This window comes from Panthera leo, chromosome B4 (assembly GCF_018350215.1).
Source record: "Panthera leo isolate Ple1 chromosome B4, P.leo_Ple1_pat1.1, whole genome shotgun sequence".
In the NCBI taxonomy this organism is placed as follows: domain Eukaryota; kingdom Metazoa; phylum Chordata; class Mammalia; order Carnivora; family Felidae; genus Panthera; species Panthera leo.
In genome coordinates this window covers 121,812,202-121,839,472 of record NC_056685.1, presented here as the reverse complement: position 1 = coordinate 121,839,472, position 27,271 = coordinate 121,812,202, and the positions used below count along the sequence as shown (strand labels likewise).

The following is a 27,271-nucleotide window of genomic DNA, read 5'->3' as shown; positions in this document are numbered from 1 at the left end:
ATTCTTTTGCATGTGGTTATCCAGTTTTTTCAACATCATTTATTTAAGAGACTGCCTTTTCTCCTTTATATATTCTTGACTCCTTTCTCATAAACTGATTATCCATATATGTGTGGGTTTAATTCTGGGGTGTCAATTCTGTTCCTTTGATCTGTGTGTCTGTTTTTATGCTAATAGCATACTGTTTTGATTACTATGGCTCTGTACTGTAGTTTGAAATTGAGGCATGATACCTTCAGCTTTTTTCTTTCTCAAGATTGCTTTGGATTTTAGAGCTTGTTTCCATACAAATTTTAGAATTATTTTTTCCAAAAGGCCATTGGAATTTCAATAGGAATTGAATAGAATCTGTAGATTGCTTTGGATAGCATGGACATTTTAACAATATTAATTTTTCCAATCCATGAGCATGGGATATCTTTCCATTTATTTGTGTCTTCTTCAATTTCTTTCATCCATGTCTTTCTTATACTTTTCAGTATACAGGTCTTTCAATTCAAAGTTCTATTTAGGCATTTTATTCTTTTTCATGAAATTGTTTTTTTTTTTTTTTATGTTTTATTTATTTTTGAGAGAGAGAAAGCACAAGCGGGGCAAGGGCGGAGAGAGGGGAACAGAGGATCCAAAGCAGACTTTGTGCTGACAGCAGGGAGCCCAATGTGGGGCTTCAGTTTGCAAACTGTGAGATCCTGACCTGAGTCATAGTCAGACACTCAACCAACTGAGCCATCCAGGTGCCCCAATCTTTTTGGTGAAACTGTAAATGGGATTGTTTTCTTAATTTCTGTTTCTGATAATTTGTTAATAGATTATAGAAACACCAAAATTTCCATATGTTGATTTTGTACTGTGCTACTTTACTGAATTCGTTTATTAGTTCTAATAGTTTTTTGGTGCTATTGTTTGAGTTTTCTATGTATAGTATCATGTCATCCGCAAATAGTGACAAATTTACTTTCTTTCCAATTTGATGCATTTTATTTCTTTTTCTGGTCTAATTGTTGTGGCTAGGATTTCCAATATTATGTTGAATAAAAGTGGGGATAGTGGGCATCCTGGTCTTATTCCTAATTTTAGAGGAAAAAGCTTTCAGCTTTTTACTATTGACTGGTGTTAGCTGTGGGTTTGTTATATATGGCCTTCATTATGTTGACATGTGTTCCCTCTATATCTACTTTGTTTAGAGATTTTATCATAAGTGGCTGTTGAATTTTTTCACATGCTTTTTCTGCATTTGTTGAGATGATAATATGATTTTTTTCCTTCATTTTATTAATGTGGCATATAGCACTGATTTATATGTGGATTTTGAACCATTCTTGCATCCCTGGAATAAATCCCATTTGATAATGCTGTATGATCCTTGTAATGTATTATTGAATTCAATTTGCTAATATTTTGTTGAGGATATTTGCATCTATGTTCATCAGGGGATATTAGCCTGTAATGTGTATGTGTTTGTGTGTGTGTTTGTGTGTGTGTGTGTGTGTGTGTGTGCGCGCACGCGCTTATGTGTGTGCTGTCTTTGTCTGGTTTTGGTATTAGAGTAACGCCAGCCTCCTAAAATAAGTTTGGAGGCATTCACTCCTTTTTGATTTTTTGAAAGAGTTTGAGAAGGATAGGTATTAAATCTTTGAATGCTTGGTAGAATTCACTACATGTGAAGCTGTCTAGTCCTGGACTTTGTTGAATCGATCTTCTTATTGGTAATCGGTCTATTCAGATTTTCTTTTTCTTTAGTCTTGGAAAATTGTGTATTTCTAGGAATTTACTCATTTCTTCTAGGTTGTCCAGTTTTTTTGGTGTGTAGTCATTCTTAGTAATCTCTTCTGATCCTTTGTATTTTTGTGATGTCAGTTGTAATTTCTCTTTCCTTTCTGATTTTATTAGAGACTCCTTTTATTCTTTGTTAGTCTAGATAAAGTCTTGTCAATTTTGTTTATCTTTTCAGAGAACCAGCTCTTAATTTCATTGATCTTTTCTATTGTTTTTTTATTCTGTTATTTCCACTCTGATCTTTAATATTTCCTTCCTTTTACTGACTTTGAGCTTTATTTTTTCTTCTTTTTCTAGCTCTGTCAGGTGTAAAGTTAGATGGTTTGAGATTTTGGGTTTTTTCTTGTGGTAGGCCTGTATTGCTGTGATCTTTCTTCTTAGAACTACTTTTGCTGCATCTTGTAGATTTTGGTATATCATATTTCTGTTTTCATTTGTCTCTGGGTATTTTTTTAATTTCTTCTTTGATTTTTTTAAAGTTTAGTAATTTGAGAGAGAGAAAGAGAGAGAGAGAGTGAGCACAAGCAGGGGAGCAGCGGGGAGAGAGAATCCCAAGCTGGCTCTGCACTGTCAGTACAGAGCTTGATGTGGGGCATGAACCCACAAACCACAAGATCATGACTGAGCTGAAATCAAATACTTAACCAACTGAGCCACCCAGACGCCCCTCTTCTCTCATTTTTTTGATGACCCAGTGGTTGTTCAGTAGCATGTTCTTAGTTTTTCCATTAATTCTTATAATGGATTCTACTTTCATACCATTGTGAGTGGGAATGTTTGATAAAATTTCAGTCTTCTTGAATTTATTGAGATTTGTTTTGTGGCCTAACACATGATCTATCCATGTGGAGTTGAGAAACATGGATATTCTGTTGCTTTTGGATGGAGAGTTCTATATATCTTAAGTCCATCTGGTCTAATGTGTCATATAAGGCTGATACTTCCTTATAAATTTTGTTTGGATGATCTATCCATTGATGTAAGTGGGTGTAACATATTGATTTGGCTAATGAAAACATCTAATGAGTCAAGTTATTGTGCAGGCTTTGAACCAAACAAGCTCATTGACATTTGTCCTGGAGATATTTATTCAAAAGACATTTATACCTCCTCCCAGACTGTGGAATGACCAAAGTTATGGTTGCCAGAAGTAAAAGTAATCACCTCAGCCTCACTTTGACAAGAGGGGATTTCTTTGTGTTAACCAAAAGGATACTGGAAAGCAAGAAAACTTTCTGTTAATTATACTGAAAGGATGTCCAGCCCTCTACGGGAATTCCTTATCTGCCAGTAATCTTTGTCTATGTCCTGCTACACACAACAACACAATGGATTAAAGTTTGGGCTTTGGCTGGTTGAGGGTGGGATAGACCTCAATTCCCCAACTGAACAATTCCAAAAAATAGTTTTACTGCTTCCATTTTTAATTCTTGCTGAGCTGGAATCCCATTCAATGTAATTATCGTTTCTCAACCACTGGCTGGCAAACTGGATAGAAAGTACAAGACAGGAAAAAACAATGTCAAAATATTGTTATTGGTCTAGTGTTGGAGACCTTGATCACGAGAGTCAGAGAAATAATAGAAATATTAAAGAGATGTTCTTAAAAAGAAGTTGTGGCCTGCCAATGACTAGTAAGCAAAAGATAAAGGAGCAGCTGGGAATTAAAGGGCCCCAAGATAAATGGCAAAAGCCAGTTCTTATAGGAGGGCTGACTTTCTTTTTCTTTATAGTATTAGGCATTACATTGTTTCCCTGACTGCAGGAATCTATGTACCACAACAAAGGACAGGATATACCTGGGTTGATGGGCATTCAGAAGAAAAAGACCAAAGCATGTGTAGTTTGAGTAAATGTAATGCTGAAATAAGTCTCACTAGCTACTATAATATCGTAGTCTAGATTGTCATTTTTATAACCACCCCAAAGATCTTTATATGGTCAGTACAATCTTGGTTCAGGAATTTAGTGTTTTACTTTTTCCTGAAGACCACCTATTGCCATTGCCTAGAGAGAGCTATGACAGAACAGTCTTGAGTGACAACAGTATCATGTGACATTATAGCTCTAAGTGTGCTATAGTTGATATTGAAAAGTGATTTGGATGATAACTACTGTACTCTCCCCATAACCACCTACTCAGTAATATTTTTACTAACAATGTTTTTGTCACTTAATCTGCTTTAAGTTCAATGGTCTTAGGTTTAAAGAAAATGAAAAATATTTTTAAACTATTTATCTACACTAAAAAATGTTTTTCCAAAGTATGTTTATATGGTTTTTGTGTCCTCAAAGTGGCTGTGATTTTAAGCACAAGTATAAATATCTCTTTAACGAAAACAAATTAAACCAACAATATTTGTATGTTAGGACTCTTTTCGTGTTCAGAATCACAGAAACCAGCTCAAACTAGTTTAAACAAAAAGAGAAGTTACTGATTCACATAGCAAAGAAGTCCAGGTAGTAGGGCAGGATCTAAGGCCCCGTGTCATCAGTGCTTGCTGTCTGGCTGCCGGTGTTCTCTCTTTCCTAGCACCCATTCCACCTTTACTCCTTGGCATAGTCATTCACTTCTCTCCTGCTACAGATGAGCTTACTGCTTGAAGCCAAGGAATTCACAATTATGAAGGCTTTAATATTGCTAGTTTTGCTAACTGAACAAAATAAACTATGGAATATTATAGCTCATTTCTAGGGAAACATTGTGATTGGCCCTGCGTGGGTCTTGTGCCCTCCCTTGAATCAATCTCTCATCCCAGGGGAAGATTCTTAATGATTGGCCAAGCCTGGATTATGTGACTAAAACAAGGAAGGTTATAGGGAAAGAGTGGGGGAACAGAGATTGTGACTGACATCCTTATTTGATTCCCATAAGTGAGAAAGGTAACAAAAAGAACTTGCACACAGCATCTACTATGCTAAAAAGTACTAATTTGTATGTGTTTAGTTCTTCCTTCTCCTTTCCTTTCTAAATTTTGGCTCATTTTTTTGTTGAAGTCAGCCTAGTAACTTTAATAAGTAACTTAAAAATACTTATTTTAGGGGCGCCTGGGTGTCTCAGTTAAGCATCCAACTTCAGCCTGGGTCATGATCTCAGAGTTTGTGAGTTCGAGCCCCACATTGGGCTCTGTGCTGACAGCTGAGAGCCTGGAATCTGCTTCAGATTCCGTGTCTCCCTCTCTCTCTGCCACTCCCCTGCTTGTACTCTGTCTCTCAAAATTGAATAAACATTTTTAAAAAATTTAAATACTTATTTTAAAAGATAGACTAAGTAATGAGTTTAATGTTAAACTCCTATAATTTTGATTTTGTTAAGACTTTTTGGATAATCTTGGTGCCACAAATTATATAAGTATGCTTATTAAAATGTAGCTACCAACCTAGCGTTTTTTTTTTTATCATTGAACCACTATAGATTGAGATTTTTAAAAAACATGCATGATACATCATGAATGTACTTTTGACTTTATATGTGTCTCTATATTTTGCTGATAAACTCTTTTTTAGTGATTTACTTGTATATTTAAGATAAACTGTTATAAAGTCCTCATCTTCTAATTTTAGTAGTGAATCATTTGAATTTTTAGAAACTAAACTTTATACCAATACTTTAAGGTAGTAACTTTTTCAAATATATCTTTAAAACTTCTTTGCGTGGGGGGTGCCTCAGTGGCTCAGTCAGTTAAAAGTCCATCTTTGGCTCAGGTCATGATCTCATGGTCTGTAAGTTCAAGCTCTGCATGGGACTCTCTGCTGTCAGCACAGAGCCTGGTTTGGATCCTCTGCCTCCTTCTTTCTCTGCCCCTAACCACCTCCCTCTCAAAAATAAATAAAATTAAATAAAAACTTTGCATAAAAAGACAACTTAAAAGGTTCATATATACAGGATCAAGCAAGAGCACTTCTGATCATAAGACAAAAAGCCAAATTTTTGTTCCCACTAAGAATATGCTGGAAATGCTGGTATTATTATAAGTTTTATTACTGCTACTAACATTTCTATAAAGCTTTTTAACTTAGATAATGCTTTCATATACATTATTTCATTTGATTCTCATGGTATCTTGAAGTTTTTCTCTTTTTTGTACCCAAAGGGAACTAGTATATGCTTTTTCATTTGTCTGCCTAGCAATTCCAAGCCAAAGTAGCATACAATTTATTTTTAAGTGAATGAAGATAAACAATAATAAATACTGACAAACATACTAAGAAAATGGAACCCTTGGAATCCCACCAACCCCACCGGTGGGAGTGTAAGATGATACAGCTGCTATGGAAAACAGTATTGCAGTTCTTCAAGAAATTAAGCATAGAATTGCCATATGGTTGAGCAAGTCCACTTCTAGATATATACCCAAAAGAAGTGAAAGAAGGGACTGAAACATGTATTTGTATACCATGTTCATAGTAGCATTATTCACAGTAGCCCGAAGTTGGAAACAATCCAAATGCCCATCCACAGGTGAATGGATAAACAAAATATAATATGTGCGTACAAAGGAGTATTATTCATCCTAAAAAAGGAAGGAAATTCTCATACCTATTACTCCTACCATATGCTCTAATTTCATCAAATTTGAACTGCAATTACTTTATACTCTACCTCCCAAATGATTTATAGTTTCCCAAATGCAGCATGCATTCCCATTTTTTTTTCTTTATTCAGAACACTCTCATCCTCACTTACTCCCACCTTTTCTGTTTTTGAGAAACTCCTACTTATATCTTAAAACCCTTTACAAATGTCTCCACTTCTCTGGAATCTTCTCTGACCAAACCTCATAGAGTGAATTAACTTTTTACGTAAGCATAGTTACTACGACTGTATTTATGTATATCACATTTATAATAATAATTTATATTTCTGTCTCCCTCTAAAATATCCCCCTAAAATATCAGTTTCTTCAGGGAAGGAACTACTTGTTACTCATTTCTGTATCTCTAGCACCTAACACAGTTCCTGGCAAAATTGTGGGTACGTGATGATGATGATGATGATGATGATGATGTTGATGATGATGATGGCGATGACTATGACGACGACAATGACCACGAAGATAGCATTTATTTAATATACTTACTATGTGCCAGATATTATTTGATATACTTTACATATAATAATTCATTCTAATCATTACAATACTCCAGTCGGTTCGTTGGATCCAAAGTGGTTACCTAGCTTCCCCAAAATCGCTCAAATATGTAGCAAGACTGGGATTTGAATCCAGGCAGTCTGGCTCCAGAATGTGTGTTCTTAACCACTATGCTATACAGCTGTGATGATCACATGTATTAAAAAATGGTTACACACATACATTAATGTTATAATTTCAGCTCCTTTTAGGCTTAAGTTGCTTTTACCCTTAGTAGCATTTATTTAGGGGTATCATATACATTGTTTTATTTGTTTGAGTTGCCATAGATATAATTTTTACATTGTATTCAAATTCCCTCTGGTAATTTTTTTCTTTTTTAACAAAGTAAAGGCAGTAAGAAATCACAAATACAGCAAAGACAGATTTACTTGGAAAATGTGCCCAGTATTCATGCCCAGTGGTTCCACAGTCTTGCTTCTATGGAGAGCAATGAAGACTGTGGTCTCATGTTAGTGTTTTAGGCAGATGGAGTATCAGTCAAAACCTGGTAAACGCCTTACCCAGCTTCAAAGTTTTACTGTATCGAGTACATGTAACTTCCTAATAGGTATAATCTAAAACTGTGCAGCAGAGCAAATGAGTTTCTGTTTTACCCATTGCTGGGGAGCAGTGCCAGCATATCTTTCTGTTTTGTACATGACAGATATGATATTAAAAACTATAAGCCAAAACTCAGCCATAGTTTTTAATAACTAAGTGTACATGGTAGACTATACATGTTTTAATTTTAGTAACAGTGATTTTATTTATGGCAAAGCAGAGTTTTATTGGTTGGTGTCCTAAATCTTTAATAAGAATCAAAGAGCCTGAGGGAGAAATAAGTCTGGTAGTTCTCAATTATTAAGACAGAGCAGCTATATTATTCTTCCATTCCCTGTTAGTTTCCCCAAAAGTATACTTTACTTGCTTAACTTATTTTCTCAGTGAGAGTGAATAGAGGCTGAATGATAGTATTACCATATTGATTAGATAATTTACTAGCAAACACTATGGAACTTATCTAGTTGAATGTTTGGTTTGTTGTAAAATTTCATTTGGTTTATTATATCTCCCTGCAAAGTTGAGTTTAATCATTCTCATATCTCCTTGTTTTACCTAGGGAATCTTCAAGACATTATTTTTACCAAGTCATACTTTTTACATTCATTCTATGAAGATAAAATATAAGTGAAAACATTCAACAAACATTAAGAACCTTTTACCAGGCCCTCTTCTCCCCTGCAAAATTTCCATACTGTCTGTGTTTCTTAATGGCCATTCTTTAACTCTCTTCCATTTGTAAATTTCTTTCTGCAGCTTTCCTGGAACATAAAGATTTTCGTTTTCTTTCCATTTCTAGCTTTCCTTTCTCTGTACCTCTTGTATACTTGGAGACTACGGAGACGTAGCACTGGTCACGCCAGCCTCTCCACATCACATCTCTGTCTGTAGTTGGGTCTCCATGGAATGAGAAGCAGAAAGTACTGAACTAGAAAATTCTGTAAGGACTGGCAAGAGAAAACAGCACTGTGGCCCATACAGGAATAGCACTAGTAATCCCCAGAGTGCTGGAAAAGCCAAAGAGAAGCATGCTGTGGAGGAGACTGGGAGACTCCCAGTTAAGGACACAGACTCGGTGAACTTATTAACAGCAATATTCTAGGATGAACCTAATTTGCAGATAGTAATTGCTTTTTTTCAACTGGAAAAACCAAATTGTTTCCTTCTCTTTCAGGAGGCCAGATGCTCCAGTGCCTGATGGTGAAGGTGAAAAAAATACAGAAGAAAGTTCAGATAGTGAATCTTCTTTTAGTGACTAAGCTTAATTTTGATAACAGTTACACATACATGTGTGGGTATGCATTTACATTCTATAAGAAAGAGAGCCTGAGCTTGAACTCTTAGTCATAAAAACATCAAATGGTTATATATCTACCACCAAACTCCCTCTATGTTAAAAAAATAATAATAAAGCATTTATAATCTGGCAGAATGTCTTATTACCAAAATACTGAAAAGTAGAATAACCAAAATAAAGTGCCATTAGTGCTGCATATACCAAGGTGGGAGATTTCAGGATGTGGTGAGCATTGAAAATGAAGTCAATGTGAGTTTGGTGATCAAAAATAGACTCAATGCAAAAAAGTGAATTTGACTAAGTGAGTTATTCAATTTTTGTGACTATTTTAGCATGAAAAGTATTAAGTGCATTTATATTACGAGAATTGCTAAAGAATTTTCTGGCAGAGACTAATATTGGATTTAAATTTTCAGTGACAACTTGAAGCTTATATGTCATAGAAATTATGAAGTTGAAATTTATTGGCATATAGAGCTTTTCACCACTTGTTCATTAGTTCATATACTATCAAAGTGTCAGATATTCTTAGAATATTATCAGATAGAAATTGAATTGAAGGTAGTTTCAGTGTGTTTCACAGTGAGCAGGCATCATGTCATCAACTCTTTTATTGCCTAAACAGAAAAAAATCTTTAATTTAAAATGCTGTCCTTACCTCACCTTGCAAATAATTCTTCATGAATAATTATTTGCGCAGTCTAGAAAATCTCTAAAATACTTACATGGAAAGATATATAAATGCATTTGATTAATGGTACCTGTCTTAGTTTAGCCCACCTGAAAGTAGACCCTGAGGAAAAGACTTGGGGGTAAGTATGGCATTTGTGAGGTGATCACAGGAAGCAGAAGCGAGAGAACAGGAAGAGCAAGAGAAAGAAAACCCATACAAAAGTTTATTACCAAGGTTGCCATTTTGAACTCTAAGACCTGAGAAGTTTACCAAGTGCCTCCTCAAAATATTCACCTAATACAGATAGGATAATTACTAACCAGTTTCCATCCCCTATTAGTTGAAAGTTACCTCCAGGAGAAGTGACTACCCCAGCATTTCTGAGCTATCCTTTTATGAGAGAAAGTAGGCTACCCCAACATTGAAAAAGGACTTGGAACAGAAAGCGGAAAAATGCATGCCTCACACTTGTGGTAGGATTTCACTAGCAAAAACGGACAGGTCTGAGTTCAGAACTCTCTAAGTGCAGTTGTGGCTGATATCAGAAGTTGACAAGGAGATGTGATGTTTGGCAAAAGAGATGTTTGTTTTTGAATAAATAGTTCTTACCTATTCAGAACTGCTTGAGTCCCATGTTAAGTTCATTCTATCACTGAGTCTTCAAAGTGATGGTCAGCAACAGTCTATAAAAGACTGCCCAGGACGATTAGACAAGCTACAGTTCCTGTTACTACAACTGAACCCAAGGCCAAAATATATTCATCATCTCTTTCTTCCACCAGCCATTTGAGATTTTCATTGCTCTCTGCCAGAAATTCAGCTAGTCTAGTTTGGTTGACTGCCTGAGTGGCCCAGACCTTCATCCCTTCAGGGATCTAGGGTCTTGGTTACTTTGCCCTTTTTAGGCTATGAGTATCACAATTGTTTGTTCACTATTCACATCAGGCACGGAAACATCAAGACATGCCCCAGTGAATCACCTGAGTTCCAGACACATTCTCCCTGTTTCTTTTTGTAATCACATTTCTAGCTCCTCATGTTAACCAACATATTAATTCCCCTTTCTTGCCTGTTGTCCCACAGACATGAGCAACCCAACAGGACCAGTTGGCAGCTGTAGCTTCAGTTTTGTGGAGTCCTTACAGTGCTTCCTGGGGGAAGTGTGCCAGCTTCTTCCCCTTACCCTGTCAGGATACAGGACCTCCAATCCAGCAAAGCCTAAGGTGGTAGGAATGGGAAACACATTCTACAAGTAGCTCACTGGGAATGGTGGTAAGAAAGGCCAATCCTATTTCTATCCTCTTGGTTCCTGCACCTTGAAGTTGGGAACAGAGAATCATATGCTGTCATTGGTATAGTGCATGTATCCTATCCTGGAAAATAGAACCTTAATCCTACAGGATATTATATCTGAGCTCATGCCTAAGCTGACTCTGTAATAGGCCATTTCATTGTTCTACTAGATTAATTGCTTCTGGATGATGCTGTATACATAGGACCATGGATGTAATAACTCATGTTCTTTGTTTGCTATAAAACAGTTTCTTGATCCAAGGCAGTGTAATCCAGGATACTATGTTGATAATAGGCATTCTGTAGACTATCAGATAGTAATGATAGCAGAGGTACTGCTGGAAAGGAAGGCAAGCCTATATTAAGAGTGCAAATTAATTAGTATAGGAGTGAATGAATTCCTCCTTCAGGGTGAAAGGAAATCAGTGCACACAACTTGCTACCAAGTAGCTATTTGGTTTCGATAAAGGAATGGTACCAAATCATTGGTCTCTGCTGCTGACAGAGCACGTATTCAATAGTGGTAGTAACTAGAGCAGCCCTTAATGAGAGAAAAACCAAGCTGTTGGGCCCATACGTGGCCTCCCTCTATCTCTATCACCGTGATTACTCCATTCATGGGTTTGCTGTACAAACCTGGAGTGGGTAAGGATAAGACTGACTGAAATCTATTGGAATCATCCTATCTGCCTAATTGTTGCTTCCTCAGGTGAGTTGACATTCCATGATACAAAAATCTGCACATTTCACCATAATCAAAAGACTGTTTTTATCCTTAACTCAAGCCATGTCTTTCTCTATCAACATGGATGACCAAGGGCACTGTTAGAAGCTCTGTCCATCAGGAAGATTTTTGCCTCACCAGTAATCCGTACAGCCCCCTCTGAGAGAGGCTGTAGTGGAGAAGCCAGTCATTGTTGTCTCACCCCAATTTATCCAGCTGGTCCATCCCTGAACACGGCCTACTTTTTCCTTATCTGTCACTTGGTATGTTAATATTGCAAAAAATAGCCGCAGTTCTTCACTTCCCCCTGTCTCCGTGCCTTTTGCCATATACTTTTGCATTGCCTTCCCACTGTGGGTGGAGCATTCTGCCTCACCTTCTGACTCTGAACTTAACCATGTGATTTTGCTTTGGGCCAGTAGAATGTTAGCACATGTGATTCAAGCAGAGGCTTGAAAACTACTTGGATGGTCTTGTCTTCTCTTGTGCCTCTGCCACTGACATAAGAATATGACCAGGATAGTCTGATGGAGAATGAATGACATGTGGAACAGAGCTAAGTTGTTCTATTCACCCAGCAGCCAACCCCAAAATGTGAGCAAGCGCAGCCAAGATTAGAACATATGCCTAGCCAATTCCCAGCTGGCCCTAGATGTGTGAATAATAAATGCTCATTGTTATTATATGGTATAACTGTAGCAATATATAACTGATACAACTGATCATAGGTAATTCCCCATGAGATCATAGGAATAGGTTGAAGGAGATACATTAGTGTAAGAGATGTGAGTGATAGGGGAATCTAGGCTACGTGTCCATGTAACTTACACATACCGTGTGCACTTGCTCAGGCTTGATCCCCAAATGTATCATTTCTGTCAAATGATAGATTGCTACTGGGACTATCTGACCTGATGATTTGGTGAATCTGATAACACCCACCTCATGATGGGCAGCTCTAGTTAATCACTTGATATCAGATTTTCAATTTCTGTTGGGTGTGGAGGTATGCCAGGAGCTGTTTTTCAAGCAATCAAAAGGCATGACTTTGCTCCAGAACCTAAGATCTGTGATGTTAACTTTCTAGTAGAGTTTGCCAGAGATGCTACATAGTGTTCTACATCAGGTATCTGTAGTGTCAATGGATAGTACGTCATGTAATCAGCTGAGCAGCAGGACAGCTTATGTCACAGCCTGAACCTGGAACACAGCCCTCTCTGCTCTGTGCTCCATTTGAAACTGGCAGCCTTCCAAATCTCCCCATCATAAATAGGTGAGAGCAGTATTTGGCTTTCAAAAGCCAAGATCCCCAACATGCTATACCTCGTTCTTAATGGTAGAGGGCACGAGTTTAATAACTTGTCCTTTACCTCAGAGGGGATGTCCCAGCATCCTCCAGACCATTGAACCATTAAAACCTGCAAGGATCTGAATCTTCCATTTTCTAGCTTATGTGTATCTTATAGGGCACCAAGATCCTTCCTACTTCCTCTTCACCAAATCTTATTAGCCTGATTTACCAATACAAGTTACCAGCATGAGATTTTGTGGAATATCAGGATGAACAATATCCCTGCATCCCTACGGGATGTAGCTACCTACCACTGATTTTCCCAAAGATGTCGGCACCACCCTCATTACTCACATTCTTTATTTCCTTAGTAAAGAGAGTTCTCTAGATCCTTCCTGGGAAAATAGTAGGTTGGTTCTCTCAGCACAAGAAATAAATCTATTCTGACATTCCCATCTCTCTGCCACTGACCTCTTCCTCAGTCCTTTGACAAGGCAGTTTCAGCATCTCCGTCTAATTTAGTATAGGCCATCACGACCAAGTTTCAAGAAGCCATCCCGACAGCCTGTTAGCACCAGTTCCATGTGTCCTTGCCAGGATGTTAAATGTTGAGTGACAAGAGTGCTCTCATGTCAATAAACTCTCTTCTATCCAGCCTTATATTCTGCCCCCTCTGGTCTGACACACTCCAGATCTATTCCCACACATGTTCTCCAGATTTCTGCCAATACTTGTTAGCCAGTTCTAAAATTCAGTAAATAGGCTATTTCTTTCCAGATCAAGGACTATATTTTCTCTCTCAGCTAAAACTTGACATTAGTTATTCTTCTCAAGGCAGTGGGGGAAAGACAAATTAAATCTTGAGGTGGTAAAGGTCATGTTCCATGGAAGGTATCCACTTCAAGTGAAAACCGCACGGCCTCCAGGTAAGGCAAGGCTGCTCTCCTCTAGTAAAGGAGAAAGAGCTGTTTTGGCTGGCATGCTATTCAAGCTGGTCAAGCACATCCACTCAGATTTTCTCCATCCCTCTTTGATATCAGGGCTATGGCGTTAGCAAAACAAATGTGTGGAGGCTGCACATTTCATCTCCTTTTCAGGTCTGCCACCCTTAAACTCTGGACCTGATTTTCACCACAGCTGTCCTATGGCTGAGGAAATAATGATCTCTTTAAATACTGTGAAATTGGCCTTTTGGCTTTCAGTGTGCCCTAAGATGATAGTTGATGGATCTGAGTCTTTTACTTCCCTTTTTCAAGATTTCCAAGACAACAAATGCTAGTCAATTCCGCAATCCTTTACCCCCAAACCATTCTACCGACAGAGCTGCTGGATAACTCATGGCTTCTTGTCCCAGTCCACCACCAGTGAGATTCTTATGAATTGTGAGGCACACCAGAGACTACCACTGTCCTGCTTATCCTAACAATAGGGTAAGTGATCCAGTTCTAGAAGCCTACCCTGGGGATGTTTTCCAGGGTCACTATCCTACCAAAGTCCTATGTTCTATTCTTCCTAAAACAGATCTGGAGACAAACACTCGGGCACAAGATGTTTATTTGTGAACTAATCCCAGGAGACAAGAGTGAGAGAGTAGGAAGAATGGGACAGGGAAAAAAATACAAGGGTAGATTACCAAGATTTCCACTGTGGGTGCTTGGGACTTGATTCCAAGACCAACACCTCCTTAGAAATGAACAGCTCCTTCCCAGAATTGTTCATCAGAAGGACTGGAGAATGGACCATGTGTCCACTAGCCCTGGACCCAATGACTGAGGGCATTATTCCTCTACACTTCTGTGATATACTTGCCTGTACACCTGGGTGGCTCCATGGCTTTATAAAGGACATTTTGTCAGAAAGTGGAGAAGTAGGGCATTCACTGCAGATGGGTTGCTATCACCAAAAGGGTGAGGGAGTCCAAGATTGAATAGAACTCTACGACAGCTGTGACTGAAATCCAAGGTGGGCCTGGGGGATGTGTTGCAGGGCACTGCCAGAAGCTTCTGCTGCACACAATGCTGCTTCTAAAACACCAAATTGATCTGAACTTTTATTTAAAATGTATAATTTTCATCTTAGATATAAAGACAAATTGGATGGTAAGCCACACGCGAGATTTCCAGAACGTTTTCATTACAAATTTTAGTTTTTAAAATCTTCCAAGAATGAGCAAAGGGTAAAAAATGATTAAATCTGTATCTTTACAGTCTGTGGTAATTATAATAAAATTTTTAAATGTTTCCTTTTACACATCCCTGCAGAGTTTTTCTGTGAAACTTTTATATCTGAATCAGAGCATGGCTTCTGTTAGAAAATAAATTGTGTCCATGTGCTCTTGAAGAGTGCCCAGACAACATAATGTTCAGTGAAACTGTTTTGTTTCTGATCAAGTTCTTCACAAAAACAAACTCGTTTTCCAGGATCCATGAAGAACTTAAATTCCCACAATTTAGTCCTGTACTTCACAGCTGCTGCAACAGTGCCAAGGCGTCTTTTCAAAAACAGTCACTTTTACCTTTCTTGTTGGGAAGATTAATAAACAAAAGCACTGACATTAAAAGGGAGTGTCATGGATTTTGAATAGGAAGCTTAAACAAGAGACATTTATCTTCCTTTGGAACGTGAAGTGTAAAGATTTTATTTGTGACTCCATTTTCTCTGTTCCCAAAACACTATTACTTTAGATTGGCAGCTTATAAGTGAATAAACTTGGGGAAAATTCATTTTACAATATCTACAAAATATTTATTAGTCATTTGTGTATACTTACATTCAAATTGATATAAGTAGATTAAAATACTTTAGAATTAAGCACTTCATAGTTAACTTTACAAATATTTTTTCTCAGTAAATTCTAAGTATTGGAATAATAACTTTTTAAATTTTATTTTTTATTTTTCAAAATTTACATCCAAATTAGTTAGCATATAATGCAACAATGATTTCAGGAGTAGATTCCTTAGTGCCCATTATCCATTTAGCCCATCCCCCTCCCACACCCCCTCCAGTAACCCTCAGTTTGTTCTCCATATTTATCAGTCTCTTCTGTTTTGTCCCCCTCCCTGTTTTTATATTATTTTTGTTTCCCTTCCCTTATGTTCATCTGTTTTGTCTCTTAAAGTTCTAATAGGAGTGAAGTCATATGATTTTTGTCTTTCTCTGACTGAATAATAACATTTTTAAATCTAGAAGAAATCTTTGCAAATATCTAGTCTAATTGCCTCTTTTTTTTTTTTACCAATGAATAAATTGAAGCACAGAAGAGCTGAAGGATTCTCCCAAGAAATAGAAGAAAGAAAAGTTTATTTATATGAACAAAAATACTTCATCAGTTATATTCTTATCTTAAATAAATTTTTAGTAATCGTTTTTTAAATTATTTTTAATGTTATTTTTGAGAAAGAGAGAGAACACCAGCAGGGGAGGAGCAGAGAGCGAGGGAGACACAGAATGAGAAACAGGCTCCAGACTCCGAACTCTGAACTCCAAGCTCTGAACCGAGCCCGATGTGGGGCTTGAACCCACAAACTGTGAGATCATGACCTGAGCTGAAGTTGGGCGCTCAACTGACTGAGCCATCCAGGTGCCCCATTTTAGTAATCATCTTATGAGTTCACATTGTGGGGCACCTGGGTAGATCAGTTGATGAAGTGTCTGCCTTCAGCTCAGGTCATGATCTCATGGTTCTTGAGTTTAAGCCCCGCATTGGGCTCTCTGCTGTCCATGCAGAACCTGCTTTAGATCCTGTGTCCGCCCCGCCCCCCACCACTTGCGTGCTCCCTCTTTCTTCCCCCCCCCCCAAAAAAAAAGAAAAGTTCACATTGTAATCTGCAAAGTGGAGTTCTGAAATTTTTTTTCTTTTTTTTTTAATTAATTAAATTTTTAAATTCTATCCAAGTTAGCATATAGTGCAATAATGATTTCAGAAGTAGATTCCAGCGATTCATCCCCTATGTATAACACCCAGTGCTCATCCCAACAAGTGGCTTCCTTAATGCCCCTTACCCATTTACCCATAGCCCCCACCTACAACCCCTCCAGCAAGCCTCAGTTTGTTCTCTGTTTTTGAGTCTCTTATGTTTTGTCCCTCTCCCTGTTTTTGTATTATTTTTGCTTCCCTTCCCTTATGTTTATCTGTTTTGTATCTTAAATTCCTCATATGAGTGAAGGGATATGATATTTGTCTTTCTCTAATTCCACATATAAGTGAAATCCTTTGGTATTTGTCTTCCTCTGACTGACTTATTTTGCTTAGCATAATCTTTAGCTCTATCTATGTCATTGCAAATGGCATATTTCATTCCTTTTTATGGCTGAGTAATACTCCAATGTGTGTATGTAATATATACAATATATATGTTATATATATGTCATATGTGTGTGTAGGTGTATATATATACATATATACCTATACACACCACATCTTTATCCATTCATCATGGATTAGAAGAACAAATATTGTTAAAATGCCTATACTATCCAAAGCAATCTACACATTGAATGCAATCTCTGTCAAAATTTCAACAATTTTTCACAGAGCAAGAGCACACAATTCCAGACTTCAAGTTATATTACAAAGCTGTAGTGATCAAAACAGTATGGTACTGGGAAAAAATAGACACATAAGTCAAAGAACAGAATAGAGAGCCCAGAAAGGAACCCACAACTATGTGGCCAATTAATCTTTGACAAAAACAGGAAAGAATATCCAATAGGAAAAAGTCTCTTCAACAAATGGAATTGGGAAAACTGGACCACTTTCTTATACCATACACAAAAATAAATTCAAACTGGATTAAAGATCTAAATGTCAGACCTGAAACCATAAAAATCCTAGAAGAGAACACAGGCAGTAACTTTGACATTGACCAACACGACACTTTTCTAGTATATCTCCTGAGGCAAAGGAAATAAAAGCAAAACTAAACTATTGGGACTTCATCAAAATAAAATGTTTCTGCACAGCGAAGGAAACAATCAACAAAACTGAAAAGCAACCTATGGAATGGGAGAAGATATTTGCAAATGACATGTCTAATAAAGGGTTAGTATCCAAAATATATAAAGAACTTATAAAACTTAACAACAAAAAAATGAATAGTCAAATTTTAAAATGGGCAGAAGACATGAATAGACATTTTCCCAAAGAAGACATACAGAAGGCCAAAAGATACACGAAAAAGTACTTAACATCACTCATCATCAGGGAAATGCAAACCACAACTTCACTGAGATATCACCTCCTACCTATCAGAATGGCTAAAATCAACAACAGAAGAAACAACAGATGTTGGCAAGGATGTGTAGAAAAGGGAACCTTCTTGCACTGTTGGTAGGAATGCGAACTGGTGCATCCAGTGTGGAAAACAGTATGGAGGTTCCTCAAACAATTAAAAATAGAACCCTACAATCCAGCAATTACACTACTAGGCATTGACCCAAACAATACAAAAATACTAATTCAAAGGGATACATGCACCCTGATGTTTATAGCAACATTATCTACAATAGTCAAATTTTGGAAACAGCCCCAAAACAAATATTTGTAAACAATATGTCATGTCCAAGTGGAGTTTATCCCAGGAATGCAAGATTGGATTAACACTTGAAAATCAATTTATCATATTAATAAACTAAAAGAAAAAGCATATGATCATCTCAAAAGGCACAGAAAATGCATTTGACAAAAGCCAATATCTGTTCCTGATTAAAAATTCTCAATAAACTAAAACTAGAGATGAACTTCTCTATTTGATTTAAAACAAAACCAACCAACCAACCAACCAAACAAACAAAAAACCACAGCTAACATAATACCTAATGGTGAAAGGCTGAATACTTTTCCCCTACAACAGCAACATCCACTCTTATCACTCCTGTTCAACATTCTACTGGAGATTCTAGCCAAGAAAATAAGGCAAGAAAAAAAAAAAAAACATACAGATGGTAAGGAAGAAGTAAAATTCTCTTTACTTGCAAACATTTTTATCTATATAAAACAAATCTATTGAAATCTACAAAAAAGCTGGAGCTAATGAGTTTACAAGGTTGAAGGATACAAGAACAATATATAATAATTGTATTTTTATATACTAACAATGAACAATTGAAATTAAAAATTACCATTCACATTAGCATCAAAACCTATGAAATCCTTATGGATAAATCTAACAAAAAAATATGAAATACAGGTACACTGAGAACTATAGAACATCGCTGAGAGAAACAAAGGAAGAATTAGATAAATGGAGTGATTTACTGTATCCATGGGTTGGAAGGCTCTATCTTATTAATATGTCTAGTCTTAGCAAATTGATCTGTAGATTAAATGCAATCCAGTAAAAATCTCCAAAGCCTTTTTTAAAATAGAAATTGACCAACAGATTTTAAAATTCATATGGAAATTCAAAGAACCTAGAATATCCAAACAGAAAAAGAATTAAGTTGGAAGACTAAAACTACTTGATTTCAAGAGTTATTATAACCTGTAATAATAATCGAGAAAGTCTGTTATTGGTGTAAATAAAGACAGACCAATGGAACAGAATAGAAAGTCAATGGAACAGAATAGAGAATCCAGAATTAGACCAATACATATATGGTACTAATTTCCAGCAAAGATACAAAGGCAATTTAGTGGAGAAAGGGTAGCACTTCAACAAATGGTAATGGAATAATGGATATCCATATATTTTTAAAAGAACTTAAATCCATTCAAAACCTTATACAAAACTAGCTTAACATGTAAATGTAAAAACTAACAGTAGTTTTTTCAGTGACAATGATAGAGTAGGTCTTTGGAGTTGCCCATGGAGCTGGAGCTGTTGTGTCTCCTTCTACTTCCCATTGCAAACAATAAAGGCTCATCACACTGGGAAAAACAAACTCTAAGACTATAAACTTTCTAGAAAAAAAAAAAAATTGGAGAAAATCTTGATGACCTGAGGTTGGGCAAAGAGTTCTTAAATACAAAAAGCATGATTCATAAAACCCAAACTAATAAATTAGAACACCAAAATTAAAAACTTCTCTTTGAAAGATACTGTTAAGAGAATAAAAAGACACACCATAAACTGGGAGAAAACGTATGCAAATCGTATATCTGATAAAGCACTTGTTTCTAAAATATAGAAGTCCCAAAGCTTAATAATAAAAAATTCAACCTAAAAAGATGGGCAAAAGATTTGAAAAATACTTCACCAAAAAAGGTATACCAATGACAAGCACATGAAAAGATGCACATTATTTATTAGTCATTAGCAAAATGAAAATTAAAACCACAACAAAATACTTTTTTTTACCATTTTTAATTTATTGAGATATAATTGACACACCATATTATATTAATTTCAGGTGTACAAATAGGGATTTGATATTTGTAAACATCGCAAAATGGTCACCATAGTAAGTCTAGTTATCACTGTCACCTTAATAAGTTAATATAGCATTCTTGACTATATTCCATTACTGTCCATTTCCTGTCCATTATATCTCCACGACTTGTTTATTTTATAGTTGGAAGTTTGCAATTCTTAATACCTTTCACCCATTTTGCCCCCTTAATCTCCCCCACACTTTGGCAATGACCAATCTGTTCTCTGTAGCAATGACTCTGGGTTTTGGTTGGTTTTGTTTGTTTTAGAACCCACATATAAGGGAATTCATGTGGCATTTGTCTTTGACTTAATTCACTTAGCATAATACCCTGAAGGCCCATTCATGTTGTTGCAAATGGCAAGATTTCATTTTTTTATGGCTGAGTAATATACCACAACCTTTCTATCCATTCATCTGTCAATGGACACAGGTTCCTTCCATATCTTGGTTATTGTAAATGCTACAGTGAATATAGGGGTGCCTATATCTTTTTTAATTACTATCTTCATTTTTTCTTTTTTTGGGTAGATACTCAGTAGTGAAATTCCTGGATCATATGTAGCTCCATACTGTTTGCCATAGTGGCTGTACCAATTCATATTCCCACCAACAGTGCATAAGAAACACTTTTCTCCCTTTTCTCCACATCCTCACCAAATTTGTTATTTCTTGTCTTTTTGGTAATAGCCATGCTGACTGTTGTAAGGTGATATCTCGTTGTGTTTCTGATTTACATTTCCTTAATGATTAATGATGTTAAGTACCTTTTCATATGCCTATTAGCCATCTGTATGTCTTCCTTGGAAAAATGTCTGTTCAGATCCTCTGCCCATTTTTTAATCAGATTTTTTTGGTTATTGAGTTGTATGAGTTCTTTATATATTTTATATATTAACCCCTTATTGTATATATGATTTGCAAATATCTTCTCTCATAAAGTACATTGTCTTTTCATTGTGCTGATGGTTTTCTTTGCTGTGCATAACTTTTTAGTTTGGTGTAGTCCCATTTGTTTACTTTTACTTTTGGTTCACTTGTTTTTGGAGTCAGATCCAAGAAACATCACTAAGACCTATGTCAGGAAACTTACTGTCTAATGTTTTCTGCTAGGAATTTCATGGTTTCAGGTCTTACATTCAAGTCTTTAATCCATTCTAAGTTAAGTTTTATGTATGGTGTAGGATAGAAGTCCAGTTTCATTATTTTACATATAGCTCTCCAGTTTTCCCAGCACCATGTACTGAAGAGAGTGTCCTTTCCCCATTGTATATCCTTTTATCGTTTGTCATAACTTAGTTGACTATATATGCAGGGGTTTATTTCTGTGTTTTCTATTCTGTTCAATTGATCTATGTGTCTGTTTTTATGCAAATACCATACTGTTTTTATTACTTTTTTATACTGCTTTTATTACTATAGCTTTGTAGTATAGTGTGAAATCAGGGAGTAAAATGCCTCCAACTTTGTTCTTTCTCCATATTGTTTTGGCTATTAGAGATCATTTGTTGTTCCATATAAATTTTAGAATTATTTGTTCTAATTCTATTTAAAAAATTAGCATTTTGATAGGGATTGCATCAAATCTGTAGAGTACTTTAGGTAGTATGATATTGTTACAATATTAATTCTTCCATTAGCACAGACTATCTCTTCAATTTTTTGGCGTATAAGTGTACTCTCTTATGATCCTTTGTATGTGTTTGGTATCAGTTGTAACTTTCTGATTTTATTTATTTAAATCCTCTTTTTTCCTTGTTGAGTCTAGCTAAATGTTTGTCAATTTTGTTTGTCTTTTCAAAGAACCAGCTCTTAGTTTCAGTGATCTTTTCTATTTTTTTGTCTCTATTTTTTTTCACTCTCACTTTTTTATTTCCTTCTCTCTACTAACTTTGGACTTTGTACTACTTTTTTTAGTTCCTTTAGGTGTAAAATTAAATTGTTATTATTCTTATTTCTTGAGGTAGGCCTGTATTGATATTAACTTCCCTCTTAGAATTGCTTTTGCTGCATCCCATAAATTTTGATACGTTACATTTATGTTTTCATTTGTATCTATTTTTAATTTTTCCTTTGATTTCTTCTATGATCCTGTAGTTGTTCAGTAACATGTTATTTAATCTTGTATTAAATTATGTGTTAATTATGTTAATTGTGTTAATTATGTATTTGTAGTTTTCTCATTTTTTTTTCTTGTAATTGATTCCTATTATCATACCATTGTGGTTTAGAAAAGATGCTTGATATTATTTCAATCTTCTTGAATTTATTGAGACTTGTTTTGTTGCCTAACATGTGATCTATCCTGGAGAATGCTCCATATGCACTTGAGAAGAATTTGTATTCTGCTGTTTTGAATCAAATATTCTCTATGTATCTATCAAGTCTATCTGGTCTAATGTGTCATTTAATGACTTTCTTATTGCTATGTTTTCATTTTTTGTGTGTGTATTTACTATAAGTTTTTGCTTTGTGGTTACCATGAGGTTTATATATATAATCCTATATATAATAGTCTATTTTAAGTTCATAGCAACTGAAATTTTAACACCTTCCAATACTACATTTTTATACTCCCCCTCTCATGTTTTATATTTCTGATGTCACTTTTACATGTTTTTATATTATATATCCCTTAACAAATTATTGTAGCTTTTGTCAAATTAATTACTTTTGTACTTTAACCTTCTTAGTAACTTTATAAATGATTATTCCTACTCTTGCTATATATTTACCTTTGTCATTGAGATTTTTACCTTTATATGTTTTCTTGTTATTAATTAGTCCCATTTCTTTTCAGCTTAAAAAGTTCCTTTAATATCTCTTGTAAGACTGATTGAATAGTGAACTCCTTTAGATTATGCTTGTCTGGAAAACTCCTTATCTCTCCTTCAGATATGAGTGATAACCCTGCCAGGTATGGTATTTGGGGTTGGAAGTTTTTTCCTTTTAACACTTTGAATATGTCATGCCACTCCCTTCTGGCTTGCAAAATTCTGCTGAGAAATCTGCTGATCTCCTGATGGGGTTTCCTTTGTATGAAACAGTTTGTTATGCTCTTGCTGCTTTTAAGATTCTCTCTTTAACTTTTGACATTTCAATTATAAGGTGTCTTGGTGTGGTTTTCTTTGAATTCATCCCTTTTTGAACTCTCTGGGGCTCCCTGGTCCTGCGTACTTGTTTCCTTCCCTATGTTAGAGAATTTTTCAGCCTTTGTATTTTCAAATAAGTTCTCTGCCGTTTTATCTCTCTCTTTTCCTTCTGGGACCTGTGTAATGCAAATGGTATTCTGCTTGATGTGGTCCCAGAGGTCCTTTAATTAAAGTTATCTTAATTTTTTTTCATTCTTTTTTTCTTTTTGCTATTCTGTGTTGGCAAGTTCCATTACTTTATCTTTCAGCTCACTGATCCCTTAACTTCATCCAATCTGTTGTTAAACTCGTCTAGTGTATTTTTCACTTTAGCTGTTGTATTCTTCAGCTCTGTGACTAATATTTGGTACTTTCTTCTATTTTCTGTCTCTTCGTTGAAGTTCTCAATGTGTTCATACTTTCTTCTCCCAAGTTTGGTGAGCATTGTTATAACCATCACTTGAATTTTTTATCAGGTGGATTACTTATCTCCATATCATTAAGGTATTTTTCTGAAGCTTTGTCTTGTTCCTTCATTTGGAATATATTTCTCTGTTTTCTCATTCTGTTTGACTTTATGCTTCTATATATTTGATAAAACAGCTTCCTTTCTCAGTCTTGAAAAAGTGGCCTTGTATAAGGTGTTGATACTTATTTTGTTTTGTTTTTAAGATTTTATTTTTTTTAAGGTTATTTATTTTGAGAGAGAGACAGCATGAGTAAGGGAGGGGCAGAGAGAAGGAGAGAGAGAGAATCCCAAGCAGGCTCCAAACTGCCAGCACAGAGCCCAACACAGGTCTTGAACCCATGAAACTGTGAGATCATGACCTGAGCCGGAACCAAGAGTTGGACGCTCAACTGACTGAGCTACCTATGCACCCCTAAGATTTTATTTTTAAGTAATCCCTATGCCCACCATGGGGCTCAAACTTACAACCCTGAAATCAAGAGTTGCATGCTCCACTAATGGAGCCAGCCAGTTTCCCCAATGATACTTCTTGATTAACTTTGCCATAGCACTTGGATGTCTCTTAAACCTTTGTGATTGTATAAACCTCTTGATTTATCCTTGATATGCCCCCATTGTTGAGGAGGTGTCAAGATCCATCAGTGATCCAAGGGGAGGAAATCTCAGCACCTAGTTTCAGGCTGGTTGGAGGCTAGACCCTCAGGCAACAGCTTTTTTTTGTTTGTTTGTTTTGTTTTAATTCCACTTAGCATACAGTGTAATATTAGTTTCAGTTGTACATATATGTGATTCAACAATTCTACACATTACACAGTGCTTATCATGAGAAGTGCACTCTTACTCCCCTTCACCTACTTCATCCATCGCCCCGCCCACCTTCCCTCTGGTAACCATCAGTTTGTTCTCTATATTTAAGACTATGTTGTTTCTCTTGTTTTTTCTTTGTTCGTTTGTTTTGTTTCTTAAATTCCACATGTGAGAGAAATCCTATGGTATTTGTCTTTCTCTATTCCACATGTGAGAGAAATCCTATGGTGTTTGTCTTTCTCTGACTTATCTCACTTAGCATTATACCCCCCAGATCCATTCACGTTGTTGCAAAAGGCAAGATTTCATTCTTTTTATGGCTGAGTAATGTTCCATAAGGCTGAGTGTGTTTGTGTGTGTGTGTGTGTGTGTGTGTGTGTGTGTGTGTGTGTGTGTGTTTATACACACATACACATGGATAAAAAAGATCTTTATCAACGTGGCACAAAAACAGACACTCAGATCAATGGAACAGAATAGAGAACCCAGAAATGGACCCAAATGTATGGCCAACTAATCTTTGACAAAGCAGGAAAGAATATCCAATGGAATAAAGACAGTCTCTTCAGCAAGTCATGTTGGGAAAACTGGACAGTGACATGCAAAAGAATGAACCTGGACCACTTTCTTACACCAGACACGAAAATAAACTCAAAATGGATGAAAGACCTCAATGTAAGACAGGAAGCCATCAAAATCCTCGAGGAGAAATCAGGCAAAAACCTCTTTGATCTTGGCCTTAGCAACTTCTTACTCAACACGTCTCCAGAAGCAAGGGAAACCAAAGCAAAAATGAACTATTGGGACCTCATCAAAATAAAAAGCTTCTGCACAGTGAAGAAAACAATCAGCAAAACTAAAAGGCAACCAACAGAATGGGAGGATATATTTGCAAATGACATTTCACATAAAGGGTTTGTATCCAAAATCTATAAAGAACTTATCAAACTCAACACCCAAAAAACAAATAATCCAGGGAAGAAATGGGCAAAAGACATGAATAGACACTTCTCTAAAGAAGACATCCAAATGGCCAACTGACACGTGAAAAAATGCTCAACATCACTCATCATCAAGGAAATACAAATCAAAACCACACTGAGATACCACCTCACACCTCTCAGAATGGCTAACATGAACAACTCAGGCAACAGCAGATGTTGGTGAAGATGTGGAGAAAGGATTTCTTTGACCCTGTTGGTGGGAATGAAAACTGATGCAGCCGCTCTGGAAAACAGTGTGGAGGTTCCTCAAAAAATTAAAAATAGAACTACCCTAGGGCCCAGCAGTTGCACTACTAGGTATTTATCCAAGGGATACATGTATGCTGTTTTGAAGGGGCACATGCATCCCAATGTTTATAGCAGTGCTATCGACAATAGCCAAAGTATGGAAAGAGCCCAAATGTCCATCGGTGGATGAATGGATAAAGAAGATGTGGTATATATATACAATGGAGTACTCGGCAATCAATAAGAATGAAATCTTACCATTTGCAACTACGTGGATGGAACTAGAAGGTATTATGCTAAGCGAAATTAGTCAGAGAAAGACAAATATCATATGACTTCACTCATATGAGGACTTTAAGACACAGAACAGTTGGGGTGCCTGGGTGGCTCAGTTGGTTAAGTGTCCGACTTTGGCTCAGGTCATGGTCTCGTGGTTCGTGAGTTTGAGCCCCACGTGGAGCTCTGTGTTGACAGCTTGGAGCCTAAATCTGCTTCGGATTCTGTGTCTCCATCTCTCTCTGTCCCTCCCCCACTCCTGTTCTGCCTCATTCTCTAAAAAATAAATAACAAAACATTAAAAAACCAAACTTTGACATTGTTGTCAGCATTTAAAAAACAAAAAGACACAGAACAGTTGAACATAAGGGAAGGGAGCAAAAATAATATAAAAACAGGGAGGGGAAATAACATAAGAGACTCTTAAATATGGAGCAAAGAGAGGGTTACTGGAGGGGTTTTGGGAAGGGATATGGGCTAAATGGGTAAGGGGCATTAAGGAATCTACTGAAATCACTCTTGCTCTATATTCTAATTAATTGGGATGTAAATTTAAAAAATAAAGTTAAAAAAACATCTTTATCAATGGATCTCCATCAATGGACACTTGGACTACTTTGATAATTTGTCTATTGTAAATAATGCTGCAGTAAACATAGGGATGCCTATATCTTTTCAAATTAGTGTTTTCATATTATTTGGATAAATACCCAGTAATGGAATTACTAGATAATATGGTACTTCTATTTTTTATGTTTTAAGGATTACTACAGCTTAATAATATATCTTGAAATCTGGAACTATGATGCCTCCAATTTTGTTCTTCTTTTTCAAGATTACTTTGGCTATTCAGAGTCTTTTGTGGTTCCATGCAAATGTTAGGATTGTTTATTGCAGCTCTGTGAAAAATGCTGTTGGTATTTTGATAGAGATTGAATTAAATATGTAGATTGCTTTGGGTATATAGACATTTCTTTTTTTTTTTTTTTTTTTTTATTTTATTTATTTTTATTTTTTAATATATGAAATTTACTGTCAAATTGGTTTCCATACAACACCCAGTGCTCATCCCAAAAGGTGCCCTCCTCAATACCCATCACCCACCCTGCCCTCCCTCCCACCCCCCATCAACCCTCAGTTTGTTCTCAGTTTTTAACAGTCTCTAATGCTTTGGCTCTCTCCCACTCTAACCTCTTTTTTTTTTTTCTTTTCCTTCCCCTCCCCCATGGGTT

At 36.2% G+C, this 27,271-nt stretch overlaps 1 protein-coding gene across 6 annotated transcripts in view; it reads left to right on the top strand.

Moving 5' to 3' along the window:
* WASHC3 (WASH complex subunit 3) overlaps positions 1 to 27,271 on the top strand; it is a 104,642-nt gene that overhangs the window by 37,997 nt on the left and 39,374 nt on the right. For 2 of the 6 annotated variants that reach the window (XM_042947528.1, XM_042947527.1), the window contains exons 7-8: positions 8,647 to 8,678; positions 10,526 to 10,668. In XM_042947528.1, the coding sequence (XP_042803462.1) occupies positions 8,647 to 8,678; positions 10,526 to 10,668 (175 nt within the window). Of the gene's footprint in view, positions 1 to 8,646; positions 10,059 to 10,525; positions 11,723 to 27,271 lie in introns of those variants that run through there. The other 4 variants (XR_006205055.1, XM_042947529.1, XM_042947530.1 and 1 more) reach the window with 4 other exon arrangements.